Source organism: Astatotilapia calliptera, chromosome 4 (assembly GCF_900246225.1).
Source record: "Astatotilapia calliptera chromosome 4, fAstCal1.2, whole genome shotgun sequence".
Taxonomy (NCBI): Eukaryota; Metazoa; Chordata; class Actinopteri; order Cichliformes; family Cichlidae; genus Astatotilapia; species Astatotilapia calliptera.
The window spans coordinates 28,633,744-28,648,909 of record NC_039305.1 but is presented as its reverse complement, the minus strand read 5'-3'; the positions used below and the strand labels follow the sequence as shown (position 1 = coordinate 28,648,909).

At 40.6% G+C, this 15,166-nt stretch overlaps 1 protein-coding gene across 1 annotated transcript; it reads right to left on the bottom strand.

Annotated features, from left to right (window-relative positions):
- Positions 1-2,141: 2,141 nt before the first annotated feature.
- On the bottom strand, positions 2,142-14,709 carry slc16a3a (solute carrier family 16 member 3a). Its single transcript, XM_026165958.1, has 6 exons — positions 14,606-14,709; positions 9,671-9,934; positions 8,826-8,969; positions 7,390-8,009; positions 7,125-7,305; positions 2,142-4,993 (listed from the first exon to the last, which is right to left on the bottom strand). Exons 2-6 carry the CDS (start codon positions 9,891-9,893, stop codon positions 4,578-4,580), a joined length of 1,584 nt encoding a protein of 527 aa, XP_026021743.1. The 5' UTR covers positions 9,894-9,934; positions 14,606-14,709; the 3' UTR covers positions 2,142-4,577.
- Positions 14,710-15,166: the final 457 nt, after the last annotated feature.

The window sequence follows — 15,166 nt, the reverse complement described above, 5'->3', positions numbered from 1 at the left end:
GCTGCCCAAGTGCTTTGGATGACTGGGCTCCGACGGTCAATCTCGGCTACGAACGAAAACCCAGATCGGAATCAGTTCTCAAACGAGAGAAAAGAATGAAGCTTAAGGCAGAACAGCATCGATGTGCAGAGGCGATTTTGGATATGCAACAGACGGCTGAGAGCCCGGATTTGAGCCTAGTGACAGTGGAGAACAGGCTACTAACCCTGCCATACAATTGCAATGAGCTGCAATCACTTCTCCATCCTCCTTTGCAATTACCCAAGTCTTCAGAGGTGTCTCGTTAGACCGCTGAGAATGGTTTACCTTGAAACAAACAACTGTCACTCTAACGAAGTCCTAAGGATGTGGCATGTTTGTTGACGTTAAAGCCGCTACCGCTAACTGTTAGCGTGTTTAAGATAAAGCAATATAAGAACAAACACTCACCCTTGCAAACACCAAACTGTATCCATCACGGAGACGTTTTGTTCCAAGGTTGTGGACCCACCCGCTGACAAAAAAATTGTACGCCTCCAGACTCTTGAAAGCTTTCATTTGCTGCCTAGTGTAGTAAGAAGTCTGGAGGACCAAGTAGTTGGTGATATCCACAGCCTCGATAGTAGGCAAATCCTTTACTTCTGTGGTGTATTCGGACATTTTCAAAGAATACGGATCACGTCCGATATATTTTTTTTAACTATCTGTTTATATCTCTCCCGAGAAACGGGGTCTAAAGTTGCACAATAGCTGCTCTCCTGACTCTCCACAGTGTCCTCCATGTTTACTTCCGCCCTCCACTCAAAAATCGCGCTGCCTCCGCACGTCATCAGAACCACGTGACCGCAACCCAACTATTGCCGACAGGTGTGAATGTGAGTGTGAATGGTTGTCTGTCCCTGTGTGTTGGCCCTGCAACAGACTGGCGACCTGTCCAGGGTGTACCCCGCCTCTCGCGCTATGACACCTGGGATAGGCTCCAGCACCCCCCGCGACCCTGAAAAGGATATGCGATGGATGGATGGAAAAATATAGAGGTACTATGTAGGGCTGGGCGATATGACCCAAAATTCATATCTCGATATTTTTTAGCTGGATGGCGATATAAGATATATATCTCGATTTTTTTTTTTTAAGCCATAAGTTAAGAACAAAAAGAGAGTTCTTAGTCACACTGTGTCCCAGATGTCACACGGGCACTTTTATTTACATACAGCGTAGATGTACATGAAGAAATTACTCAAAAATAAATTATCAGCATTTATTAAATAATCATGGTCCATAAATAAAAGAAAACAATGTTGTTTTTGTGCATAGCAAAAAGCTCACAATTGTGCAGTCAAAATGTAAACTAATAGACGCTGAGCGTAATAACAAAGAGACAGATTTCACAGCTGCACCACGTCTCTAAACAGGTGCCATTTGTGGTCCTTATACACACACAGTACGTATCACTCCGCGAGGCTCCTCCCCGGTAGCCGTAATCCTCCGACATCAAGCCGTGCAGCTCCGTAGCTTAGCAAAGTCATATTAAAACATTTTTTGACAGATTGCTGAGCGCTGTGTATCACATAAAATCGGTTCGCGGTCAGTAAGCACAACCAGAATTCATACATAAGGCGCACTGTCGAGTTTTGAGAAAATGAAAGGATTTTAGGCCGTGCAGCCCCTCCGGGCTGCATGTCGTTAGCGCGGTTAGCTCGCTAACACGTTGACGCCGTCCAGCCCCACGCACGGGGCCATCCGCGGTAACTCGCTAACGGAGATTTTCCGCTTTCATCTTGTCATTGCCTGCAGGTGAAGCTATGGGGGAGGCGAGGCCGAGTAACGTTGCGTAGAGACAAAAGTGGACGAAAGAGAGGCAAACCTGCGGCTCCACAAGTATAATTATAACGTAACATAGGCTATATCGATATAAACGATGATGCCACATCTTATATCTCGTATGAAAATATATCGATATTTTTAAAAAACTCGATATATCGCCCAGCCCTAGTACTATGTTTAGTTTTAATATCTGTTAGTTTGGTCAAAATGTTATTGCAATTTGCCTGATGAGGTATTCATGGGATGTCTACAAGACTGTGAGTGCACTGCCTTTTGTAAGTCTGGCCTCTGACACACACCATCCACACAAAAACAAAAACAACACTGAAACTATATTAAATGTAAAATAAAACAATTTCCAGTAATGTATTTAATGGGGTGGCACAGGCGAGAGAACAAGAACATATTGAGGGTGTTGTGAAACAGACATTCTCTTGTTTAATGGTGTTGGGCCAATCATATTTTAGGTCACCCCACGGACCATGTGGCCAATGATTTCTGAGTCAATTCTTGTGCAATTCTAAAATGTAATTTTCTAAATAAAGTTTTCTTACATAAATACATAAATAATATAGATTTAAACAGACACTTGAACACAGGTATTTAGATTACATTTTTATAGTCAAGACATTTACACAGTCGTAAAGATTTATTTCTGCATTAGAACATATGGTTTCCACACAAAATAGAGTCAAATCATTTAGAACAAAAGTCTGGATCGGTCGTATTTGACTGATGTGACATTCAGCAGGAATTAGTAGTAAGGTGCAAACAGCGACATTATTCCATTTTCGGATTAACAGTCAACATGGTAACACAGTTAATGGAATAAAAACAAAAACAACATAAGCTCACATAGTCACATATCTCCTCACCACCTGTTTAACTGCAGCTTCACACAGAAATGCAAATACTCTACATTCAAATAACACTGACTCGTGTTTTAGCTTTAAACAACAAAACGAAGACAAAGCATAACAATCAGCGACAAGCTCTGTTTGTTTAAAACACAACATATAACATACACAATTTAAAAGAAACAAGACGTCCAGCATTTATTGCAGGCAGGTTGCTGTTGTGGTAGGCCATCCTACAAACCAGTCAACCTTTTAAATGATCCAAATGTAACCATTATGGCCCTTTACTATTCTAAGTGGCACACAAAGCCCCACTCACTCATCTTTGCATGAGAAATCACCCGTCACCATGGATACTGACAGATCTCAATGTTCACCCAGCTGTTGTGTTATATTTCCTGCTGTCTCCTTACTGAATTGTAACAATCCCGTTTGATTTCAACTTAGATGTTATTTATTGATTCTTAGATTTTACTTAAAGTAATGGTCTGAGAGAACCGATGGTTATGAATCCAAGTATTGCAAACACAGCTGAGAAAATGTATTTCAGGAAGCACCCTGCAGCTTTTTCAGTTACCGATTTAGACATAGAGCAGTAGTTACTATAGTCACTCTCTTTTAGCTACGTGTTTGGTCTTTATCCAAATCTGAGAGATATAATATTTATAACAGAAAATATGTTTCTTTTTTCTCCTCACTGTAAAACAACTTCCTGGTAGGTGCCTGCAAAAGTTATACAAAATAACATAATAGTAATAGTAATGGTAAAAGTCTGCACAGTTCCATCCCAGGAGTTCCTTTCATGTTTTCTGCCATCTTTCAAACATTCACTAAGTTTGCATCTCTGCACTTATTTCTGTGAAAATTAAAATGAGTGACACAAAGCCAAAACAATCCCTTTAATGTTCTGTTTCACTGAAACACAAACAGTACAGGCAGTACAAAGCATGTAGGCAACATGAGGGAAAAGCTTTATAGTCATCAGTAAATCGATGCTTTAACCACACCTGTTTCATCCTAAGGGGACACACATATAGTCAGCCTGTCCTTTGGTCCATACAAACATACTGCGTCTTTATCCTATCTGTATATAATTTGCTTTGTAGCGTAACTCGGTGCTTTTGGGGGATGAACAACACAATCAGCACATTAAGCCCAACAACAGATACCCACAGTCAAACACATGTACCACAGTGCATTGAAAACATCTGATGCTTGATAGTGAAGGAGGGTAAGAGAGACTGGTACCTTCAACCAAAAGCACCTCGGACTGAACCGACTGCTTCCTTCTTTAAAACATCACACTTTTAACTAATCCTAACATCACAGTGAAGCTACAAATAATATTTGGAGCCTGCTTCTAATCCACACACAGCTACCACTTGACTGGGAACAACCTTTAGAAAGTTCGTCCTAAAAAACATAGTTTTATCAATCTCAATGGTGACGGCACAGATCAGGTGGGAAGATCATTTTCAGCTTTGGACATCGGGTGGAGAAGAGCTTCTGGTCATTACACAACCATCATTACATAAAGCTTTCCTGACCCTTTAAAACAAGCTGAATCAACCATTTACACAACATTTACTGAATTTCTCATGTGTTTTTTTTTTTTTTCAAGTAAAAACACAGAATATTCTTTCAAATTATCCCTCAACTTTATTTGCTGGTGGCTTTTAACATGAACTGTATAGACAAGGCAGTGTTGTGACAGCTAACCACACTAAAAACATCTAGAGATAAAATATTGCTCACAGAACTATTAGTATTTGATACGGCAGTGACTCTAATCTGCCATATCAGACACGAACACCTGGGTTAAACACTACATCATGGGGAATAACTATCCAGTACGGTGTGGTCCCGTTCACGTCACTGAGCTGTGTGGAAAATAATCCCGTCTTCTACCCATTTTCACAGGCATGTTTCAGGACTGGGGGTCATGCCACCATTTAGTTGGGGCTCTTTCAAGAACTTTTCCACTTCCTGTGAGTCCACTGTTACGCTCTTTGGCCTGACCTCGTCTACTTTTTCTTTGTCTTTTTCCTCCTCCTCCTTCAACTCCTTCGATACCTCCCTCTTTGTTTCCTTCTCTTGCTCCTCTCTCTCTCCCTTCTCCTCTTCATCATTTACCTCCAAAGGCCTGCTGCAGACTTCTGTCTTGGTGTCATCTGTGACTGTGATGCACTCAAGTTTGTGAGATGGCTCCTGGGGCTTCCTTTTGATAAAGAAGAAGTTGCAGGTAGCTAGAACCACAGCGGAGAGGACCACCTCGCTTCCTGCCAGCAGGAAGACGTACATGTATTTCTTGGTGGCATCGAGCAGTCGGCCTGAAACGGAAGAACACAGTGAAAGATGCAATTATATAGTAGAAATGATTTCGCTTCATTTGTGGCGATGCTGGTTTAAATAAACATATAGTGACACGTTTATGGATTCTTTAGAATTATCTGAATTTCTGCACTCATAACTCATAAAATGTGCTTAAATCATCCTGTACAATAAAACTGTAGACAGAAAGTAACTAACCCTAACATATGAACAGTTTTTATGAAGTATACATGCAGTCCAATTAAAAAAAAAAAAAAACTAAGTGCATGTTTACCAGTCCAAAGCAATTAAAAGGGTATGTACCCACATAGCAAGCAGGTCTGGCCCGGATCTGGTGTCAAGCTGGCACTTTCTGACTGACCGGTGTCATGGCAGAGTGTTTGTCAACCAGATGTGCGCTAGGTCTGGCAATGACGCCACTGTTTATGCGATGGCATGCCATATCTGGCTCGATTATGTATGTGGCCCAGGCCCATAGAAAACAGGTCTTCCCTGGGTCCGGCATCAGGTGGCACTTCTGACTGACTGGTGTCATGGCAGGGTGTATGTCAACCAGATGTGGGCCAGGTCTGGCAGTGATGGCACTGTTTATGTTCCTATTGTCCTATTTTAGTTAGAAGACTCAAATGCCATGTTGCAATACTACACTGCTATGGTAGCCAACGTTTCAAATGCAGGTTTGACAGGTTTGTGAGTGTACACTTTGTCCAAAACTTAGTGACGGTTTATTCATCTTTGCCAGTGGATGGCTGTAGCTCAGGAGGTAGAGCAGGTCACCGACTGATCGGGAGGTTAGTGGTTCCCTGTCTCCTCCAGTCTGCATGTCAAGAGTGTTTATGTGAATGAATGTAGTTAGGAAGCACTCAGTTTAGAGAAAGTGTGCGATTGGGTGAATGTGACATGTTGTATAGAGCACTTCTGGCGCATGTTGTTATTACATGGCTTGATTAAGGTGCACATTAGGCTGACATCTGGGGCCAGAGCTGAAACAGTTCTGGGCCAGCAGTGTGTCTACAACTAGCCCGTGGCTGCACACAACTTACACATGGCCCACATACCACAAAGAATGACGGCCCTTTGGTGGCCCAGATCAGGTTTGCCAGAGGTAATGTGAACACCTCTTTAAAAATCATTTTGGCAGTTTACCAGCCTGGTCTTTACTGGCTACAATTAGCATGTTCATGACTGTCCAGGGTAGAAAAAGATGAACAAGTATGAACAATGTCCTCTGGACAGATAAAACCAAAGTGGAGATGGCCATTAGGCACAGCGCTACATCTCATGCACGGTGGTGGAGGAGTGAGGATTTGTGTTTGTTTTGTTGCAGCGGGATGTTGACCCCAAGCACGGCAGCCAAGCTGCAACAGAATATATGAAAAAAAGTGTTGCAATGGATCTCAACCTGATTTAAACGCTGTGGTGGGACCTTAAGAGAGCTGTGCTTAATTGAATGCCAGCAAACCTCCATGACCTGAAGTAATGCTGTAAAGAAGAGTGGGTGAAAATCTTAAATCTTTCACATGATTTGAGATAGTGATACAGTGGTACAGAGAACAGTTACTTCAAGTTATTTTTGTTAACAGTGGTTCTACAGCTACTGAACTGTGTATAAGACATGAGCCAATTAAATAATCACTAAAGTCCCAACTATGACCCGTTGGTCTTGGATACAACCTCATATCTTCCTGTTGGGCTCACGATCAACAGCTACTACCAAATAAAACAAGTCTTCCTTTTAAACGCAGACTTCACGGAGGCCAAATGTAAACTCAAAAGCAGCTTTATTGCTGACACAAGGGAAATGATGCAAAACTATACTGGGACATGTATGAACAAGTAAACAAAGAGGCAAACTGGGAAACACACAGCCATGAATGAGGGAGACTGCGACACTCGACAGAAGAAAACAAAAGGCTTAAATACACAGGGAATGACGAGGGAACAGGAAGCTCATGAGGAACACAGCTGGGACACAAAACATAAACATAACACATGAGACAGGGTACCGTCAAAGTAAGAGAAGCAAAGCAAAACATGGCACAGATGGGAGACTACCAAAGTAAAACAGGAAGTAACGGGAACACACACACAGAGGCACTGGGTCAAATGGCCCAGGATGCTGACACTGACCTGCACCCGGTGGCCCCACCAGCACAGCAATGGCCTCCATGAGGAGCACAAGGCCAATGGCACTGGAGAACTTCTCAGTACCGACAATTGCCATGAGAACTTCAAATTGTAGGGCACCCACCATCCCATAGGAGACGCCAAAAAAGACACAGAATACCACCAGAGAGGCATAGTCTTTGGCCTGGGAACAAACACAAAATAATGAACAGAAACCTTCAATGTTTGGACTTCATTTTCCAGTTCAAGGAAGTATGTGATCACTCACCTGTGAGCCAATCAGGTCAGTGACTCCATTGAAGAGCATAGCAAAGCTGAAGAGGTAGACGCAGCGAGGCCGGACCCATTTGAGTCCAGCGATTATACCGCACGTTGGCCGTGCAAAAATATCAATGAATCCCAGGATAGTAAGCAGTAAAGCAGATTTGGTGTCTTCATTTCCCAGCTCCTTAGCGTAACTAACAACAAACACAGGAGGCACGAACAGTCCCAGCACCATGATGGATGCCGCCACAGTATAGATGACAAAGCCACCATCTTTAAACACGGAGAAGTCCAGAAGTTTGGCTTTTGACTTCTTCTTCTCCTCTTTCACCTCTTCCTCCTTGTCATTGTCCTCTTCGAAGCTCTTGGCCTTGAGGTTCTTTGGGGCCACCAGAGGCTTCATGAGGGCCCCGCACACACAGCAGTTCAGCAGGATACCACCAAGGATAAGAAATCCTCCCCTCCATCCATACTGATACTGAAGTACCTGTCCCAGTGGCGAGAGGCAGCAAAGGGCCACGGGGCTTCCTGCTGCTGAAAGGCCATTGGCCAGAGGACGCTTCTCGCTGAAGTAGCGGTTCAACATAATCAGAGAAGGTTGGAAGTTCAGGGCTAATCCAAGACCTGCAGCAAATAAAAGAAAGGGTTACACTCTTCAGCCTTTTTAACTTGAACTTACCTGCTTTCATTAACATAGTTTTCTTTTTCCCTACATTTCTACATGATATGGAGACAAAGCATTTCAAGATGTTTCTAACCTTACTCTAATGTTTGAGATATGCTCATGCAGAACTTGTTTACATGACATCAGCCATATGATTTAATATAATATATTAAATCATATGGCTGATGTCATGTAAACAAGTTAACCCATTATACCCATTAAGATATTATCTTAATGGGTATAATGATGCAAACTTTCTGACAGCATCTCCTGTAAAGTATTTGTGGTGTTGTTACCTTGAAACCTTTGTACCACTAACCTACATTACGGTTTCAAATGCTGCTCAATGATCCGATAAGCACCTGCGGTGGAGTATACTTTCACTGTAACCTTAACCCAGGCGGCACACCGGGGTGTTCTCATTATCAAAGCTGCAGGCTTGTCTCAGTTAAACACAAGGTGTCCTTTGGTGAAGGGGCTTATTTGACCCCAGACCACAATATTTCCCAAACTTAACCAAGTAGTTGTAAGCCGGTGTACCTTACAAAGCACCTTTTGGTGTTTATAAACCTAAGCAGCTTATAAAAAGCCCATTGGGGGAGGGAGCAGGAAGGAAAAACAAATGCAGAGCAAGCAGGGATAATTTGATTATGATGTATTGAAATATAGGAAAAACATTAATGCATTCTTCTAATAATTGTATTGTAATCTATTCTTAATTTATTGGGCGTAAAGCATTGTGTGATTTTATTTGACAATGTACAAGTGTTCGTGACCTGTAATGACTCCAGCAGTGAGGTAGATGTGGATGATACTTGTGGCAAAGGAGGCCAGAATCATTCCCAGAGAGGCAAAGAGGCCCCCCACCATCATGACTGGACGACAGCCTAAGCGGTTCACCAGCACGCTGCACAGGGGACCTGGACAAAGTGTAACATAGTATGACTGCATGCATCAGGCGCAGTGTGCAGCACATGAAAAGAAAAGCGGCGAGTATTAAGGTACAAACACAAGCATTTTCCAAAATTTCACATTTTATATCATTGTTAATATGATATAAAATATCCCTCTGAGAATATGCAGATACATTATTTTCAAAATGAGATCATCAAATCCTCGAGCTAACCCTTATTTCTTTACACAAAGCTCAAGAAACGAACCAGTGTTTGTGTCTGCACGTCAGACAAATTTGCAAAGAGACACTTTTTAATTAACACACAATTTGTTCCAATTTCTTAATCTGAATCTTAGGGTGATGCCATGGATTACACAGTTTGACAGCAAAAAAAAATAATTTTTGCACCAATAAGTCGATTCGCAAAGAGCTATTAGCTGAAAACATGACATCTGAGCATGGTGTGTGTTTCCCCTCTTTCTGTCCTGCTCACGCTTCCGGGATTACTGTTATGTTTGATCCAGGGCTGCAGACTGTGGAGTTTTGTTCTGTGCCTGTCTCCAGTGTTCAGTGCTCAATCAAAACAAATGTTTAGGATGAAATGGGGCAAAAGGGAGTTTCAAAAAGCTTCTATTGCAGTATTTTTTAAATTAAAGAACTGCATAGGTTCCAAGTACAAAGAGTTAAAAAAAATGTGAATACTGAATACAAAGGGTAGCAGCCTACCTGTGCCATAGAGCATGGCCAGCAGTATGGAGGAGATCCATGCAGTGTCGCTGTATCCAACACCAAACTCCCTGATCAGCTCTTTGAAAAATACGCTGATCGCTTTTGGGAAAGCATAGGAGAAGCCTGTGATGACAAAACAGCCAGCCAGCACTGCCCAGCCCCAGCCTCCGTCTGGAGCCTTCACCCTGGAATCACCCACATCCAATGCAACACCTCCCATAGTTCTTTAGGGCTATATCTTAAAGAAGGCAAATGGAGAAGCTGGAAAAAATAAATAAAAGCAACAGCAAGATGGGGATTTAGTTTGTGTCTAATTCAGTCCTGCATGAAGTGCCTATGTTCTAATAACTGCAACAACATCTGTTCTCTGTAATTATGAAGAATCAGAGAGGTGCATGGTACTCTAAGCATGGCTAGCTCTCAGTTCACAAGTTTTCACTGTGATACATCATGTGCATCAACAGCTCTAGACTCAAGTTATGCTGATTGGCAGAGAAGAAAGATTTTTAGTAGACAGGATCTGTGAACACCCACAAAGAATCAAAACTGTCAAATGAAACAAAGAGTGCACACTTTATATTCATTTTTTAATGTATTGCACATCTTGTTAGCCACACATTCTAAAAAATGTGGCTTCAGTAGTTTAAATACATCGAGGTGACAGATATATCATAATTTAATCAGATGTTCCAAGATGATAACAAACAGAAAATGTCCCATTGCCACTGCAGTGTATGTGTGAAAACGTTGTTAGTTTGGTTCCAACAATTATCCCAAACCAAAGACACCGAGGAGTTTTGTTGTTGATTGACCGAGTCTGACACCTCACCTCAATGCAATGGATCCCATGTTTTATGTTTTCCCCTCTCCCACTTACACGAGTGGAAAGATAAGATAGTGGTCACAGACTTTAGACAGACATCATAACAATCGATGACTCATGTAATTCATTTTTTATGTCTCCAATAACTTTGTGGATTATTTAAGAACTGACCAGCAAACAGATTGTGTGTACAGTAAAAGACCAAGAAAACAGTTTAATCCTGAAAATATTATCATTTCTTTCCAAGTAAAATTGCTAAAGTAGAGATTAAAGAAATCAAAATAACTCATCACTGTATTTACTATTAACTAACTAGGTAAACAAACCACTGGTAAGTGTTAAAACTTGTTCAAATGTAAAGAGTCTTATCTTATTTTAATACAGCTGTTAATGCTTGTTCAGCCTCATCTGCTTCAACCAGTTGTTATTTATAAGACAGCAGAGAGTTACATGTCATCCTATAATGCTTTGTAATGGACTAGCTCAGAGATTTACAGGCTCACTGGTCCTCTGGAGCGATCATTGGCTTTTACCTCACAACCATACATCAGCACCACCACTTACACCCGATAGTTTCATGTATTGTATGTAAATCCAAATTATATATCAGTTTTTATTTTGGCGTGGAGGAGGGGTGGGCTTAGCTGCTTAGATGCTCAGCTGCTGGTGGGACAGTGAGGAAACAGCCAGTGGCTCCATCAGTTAATTTACGATCCCCTGAAGAAAGAGAAGGATTGAAATGCAGGCTGGGCTCTTGTTAAACAATCAGCAATCCTTTGTCTCTACGAAACATGAGCATTTCAAGCCTCGTGCTGTCAGGATTGTGACGTGACCAACCTAACAAATTTTAAAAACCCCGCAGGCCACCAGAGCCTGTGCAATGCTCAGTCCCCAGGGCAATATCCTACATTATTACACAGTCACAATAAGGAACATATCTTAGGACTATTGTTTGGACGATGATATCTGCTTTCCAAAATGTCCAGAGTGTCCTTGAAAAACAGATAACGTTACATCTCTGCTAAAATCGACTTGATTTATGCTGCACTGCTTATCCACAAATAGCTCAAGTGCACTCTGTCGTCACAGACGGATGAGCCAAAACGCTAAAATGTTGCATTTTAAGTTTTCTGCTGCATGTATTCACAAAATTAGGGAATGTAGTTTTAAGGCCATGTAATGTAGTTTTAATGGTAACTGCCCCAAACCTAAATAAATTATTGAATACATAAAATCTGAATTTTCCTTTTACAAAAATATTTTAAGTGTATTTTTTAAAACTACTTCAGTAACATTTTTTCCATTTTTAGCTTTTAAAAAATGCTGTTTTCCTTTTCTGTAGCCAAGAAAGGTAAGAATTAAAAATATATGTAATATTGAAAATTCTGTAACTTTATAGGTTGGTCCTCTATAGTTTATTGTTATTTATAGGAAGAACAAAGTACAGTTATGGTATAATATCATGAAGGAATGACTGTTTTGTGCTGGGACTTTAAAACTACACTAATCAATATTTCCATGGTAACAGTGGATCAATTTACGATGTGTACTCACACTGATTAACCCACAATTGTCCCCTTTCCTGTGTTCTGCTCAACAGAGAGTATTTTTTTACTGAGGTTAATAACTGCTGATTCCAGCTTCACTCAAACCATCACTTTATTTTCAGACAGCTGTTTTCAGCAAAACGCTCTAAAAACACTTCACTATGAACACAACATCCAGCATTTTGAAGCATTTTTCTGCTAATGAGTTACATATTTCTCTCAAGAGTTCACAAAAACCCAGAGACTGTATATAAAAGAAAGACATAGCCACTGTAATCTGATTTTAGGTGATGGTGTATCAACCCTGTGCCTGGTTCAAAGTGTCTTAACTTGTTTATGTCTTCTTTAGTTAATCGAAATACACTTCAAAAAGAATCTGTGTTTGTTTTAGACCTTTCAACTTTTTATAAGTATTACTCATGCACGGCACATCTCTAAGCTCAGTTTTTAACAGCTCACTGTGTACACTGCACCCCATGGTGTCCCAGGTACCCAACATTTGAATCACTCTTTACTCTTTCCAGCAGACTGAGAATAATTTATTCTACAGCCTCCCTCTGCTAATGTGGTTATATTAGCACATTATTTTAGCACATGAACCCTCCCCACATCGCTGCTGTATGGTTTTCTGTCTGTTCCTGTGCAAACTAACAGCAGAGCTGTATTTTTTGTCTGTTTTTTAGTGAGTGAGCAGATGGAATATTATATTTAGATTTAAACTAGGTAGCTAACTTCCTGCTAACTTCTAACTCAGCAAAATCTTATAAACCCTCTTCTGTGTGGATGCCCGGATGTTTATTGCAACTCCCAGGAAAAAAGCTACACTGACAATTTCATTGGATTTTCTTCATTGTTATTTTAGCAGCTCTTAACTTTCAGTGGTGCTGTTTTTGATTTTGAATTGTCAGACATACCTTAAGATTTCTGTTTTAGTACTATTAGTATTAGTAACAGTATTTATTTATTTTTACCACATTTTAAAGAGAAGATGTTGTTTTCAGTAATACTTAAAACTAGTGACTGAGACCATAAATTACTTTCTTTTTGAAAGCACAAAGTATCCCTTTGCTGTCCATGAGAAAGAAGCCTTTTAAGCCTTATGTTTATCTTTTATATACAGTTTGTGTAAAGACCGAAAAAGAAAGTAAAGTGATTATACTTTATTTTATGTTAGAAATATGCCTTTGTCCAGTGGATGATCATTCATCTTTGTGCCTTTTAGAAGAAAATTAAAAAATATATATTTAAACCATTTTACATTTCTCACATTTTTTAAATAAAATAATGTAAACCAGAAGTCTGAAGTCAGGAAATGTATACAAAATATTTGAAACAGTAAGGTTGATAAAATGTATACAAAATAACTTAAAAAGGGCTTTTATAGCTTTGATGATGTCATTGGCTTATTGATTTAATTTTAATTCAGAGTCTTTTTGTTTTGTATGTGTCTTTTTTTTTAAAAATAAATTATTTTAGGTATGAATTCGACAATTTGACATTAACAATATTTCGATTCCAATATAATTTTGATTTCAACCTTTTAAGATAAAAGTTTCAAGACTAAAGCAACAAATCCCTGCTGTGTGTATACCAACGCCACTCACATCCCAACAGGGGGGGTTGCATCGTGAAAAGCCTATAAGCTATTGTTGGGTCTAAACTCAGACCCCGCTGTATCTAAGACTTATTCCCATGAAAGAAAAGCAAGGCAACAACGTTCGATTTCTTGCGCAAGGGAGGCCTCTCGTCTGTGACCAGCACGTTGAAATGACCACACTGGTGGCCTCCTCTCGCCGCCTTTTATTGACAAACTTCAAACAATAGTTTACAAAACACCTCCCCTTGCAACCCCCCTTTGGTTACAAAGACAAGGCACTGTATGTAAATGTATACACTGAGTGTGTGTGTGTGTGTGTGTGTGTGTGTGTGTGTGTGTGTGTGTGTGTGTGTGTGTGTGTGTGTGTGTTTGTTGGTCAAAGGGTCATAAAACCTAAAAGCAGGAACAACATCCTTGGTCATAAAGAGGGTAGTCTTCCCCCACACCCAATGTATGGTTTACCAAAGATAACACAGTGAAACCATACAAAGGGTAGGAAGCTCTACCAAACATCAAACAGATCTTCAAGTTAGGATGTATCTACAATAAAACCTCCCCCAGCACAGAGTGGCTGGAGAGGTGGTCAGGATCAAAGGAATGGCTTTGATCCTACTGCTTAAACTAAGACTATACAAATTTAAGAAACACAATGGCGACATTCAACAATTAGACTTAACAGCTATTATCCCTGAATACCGACGCACACCTATGTCACGACACTATCACGACACGCAGTCAGAATCGCGTGAGAAAACATGCATGAAAATTGAGCTATCACGAGAGATCACCCGTCCCATGAATATGTGTCACTGTGGCAGAGACTTTTCTGCTCCAATCGTCTCTAAATGAAGTTGAATTTCTATATAATACATATACTGTATATAACAGGGAGAGTTAACGGTTCCATCAGTGATATCAGGAGCTAAATCAATGCGCACACACAGAACAACTGTTGAGTGTCTTACCGGGTGATGCTGGCCTGCCCTTCCTCCAGCCTTCTGCTTCAGCACCGGAGATGCGCGTTCCTCCCCGCACGTCTGCCTGCAGATCATCACAAAGGAAGCCCCCTTGCTGCTGGGTCCTAAAGCCTACACACCACTGACGTCACTCAGCAGCATCCAATGATGAGCATTGCTTTTTTAGTCCTTTGTTTTTATTGGATAGTCTAGGTGATACCGGAACTGGTGATTACTGTTTTCCTTACGAGTGCATCCCATGGGAGTATTATGGATTTCAGATAGGAAGTGTCAATATAGGGATGCAGCTGGATGTAGTACTTCTGATAAAAACAATTAAATCAAGTCTAAAATCTGCCTTTAATTATTCAGTTGCACAAAATAAAGGCTGGGTTTTGAAAAACCTATAATACGATTTCCTGGGTGTTGTTTGCAACAGCAGTGACATTGTAGTAGAAATCCAAGCATACAGATTCATTTAATTTGTACTGAAGACCTTGGAGGACTTCAATAAAAAGGTATTTGAAATCAAATACTGCTGTGGACTCTGTGTAACACACAGTGGGGACC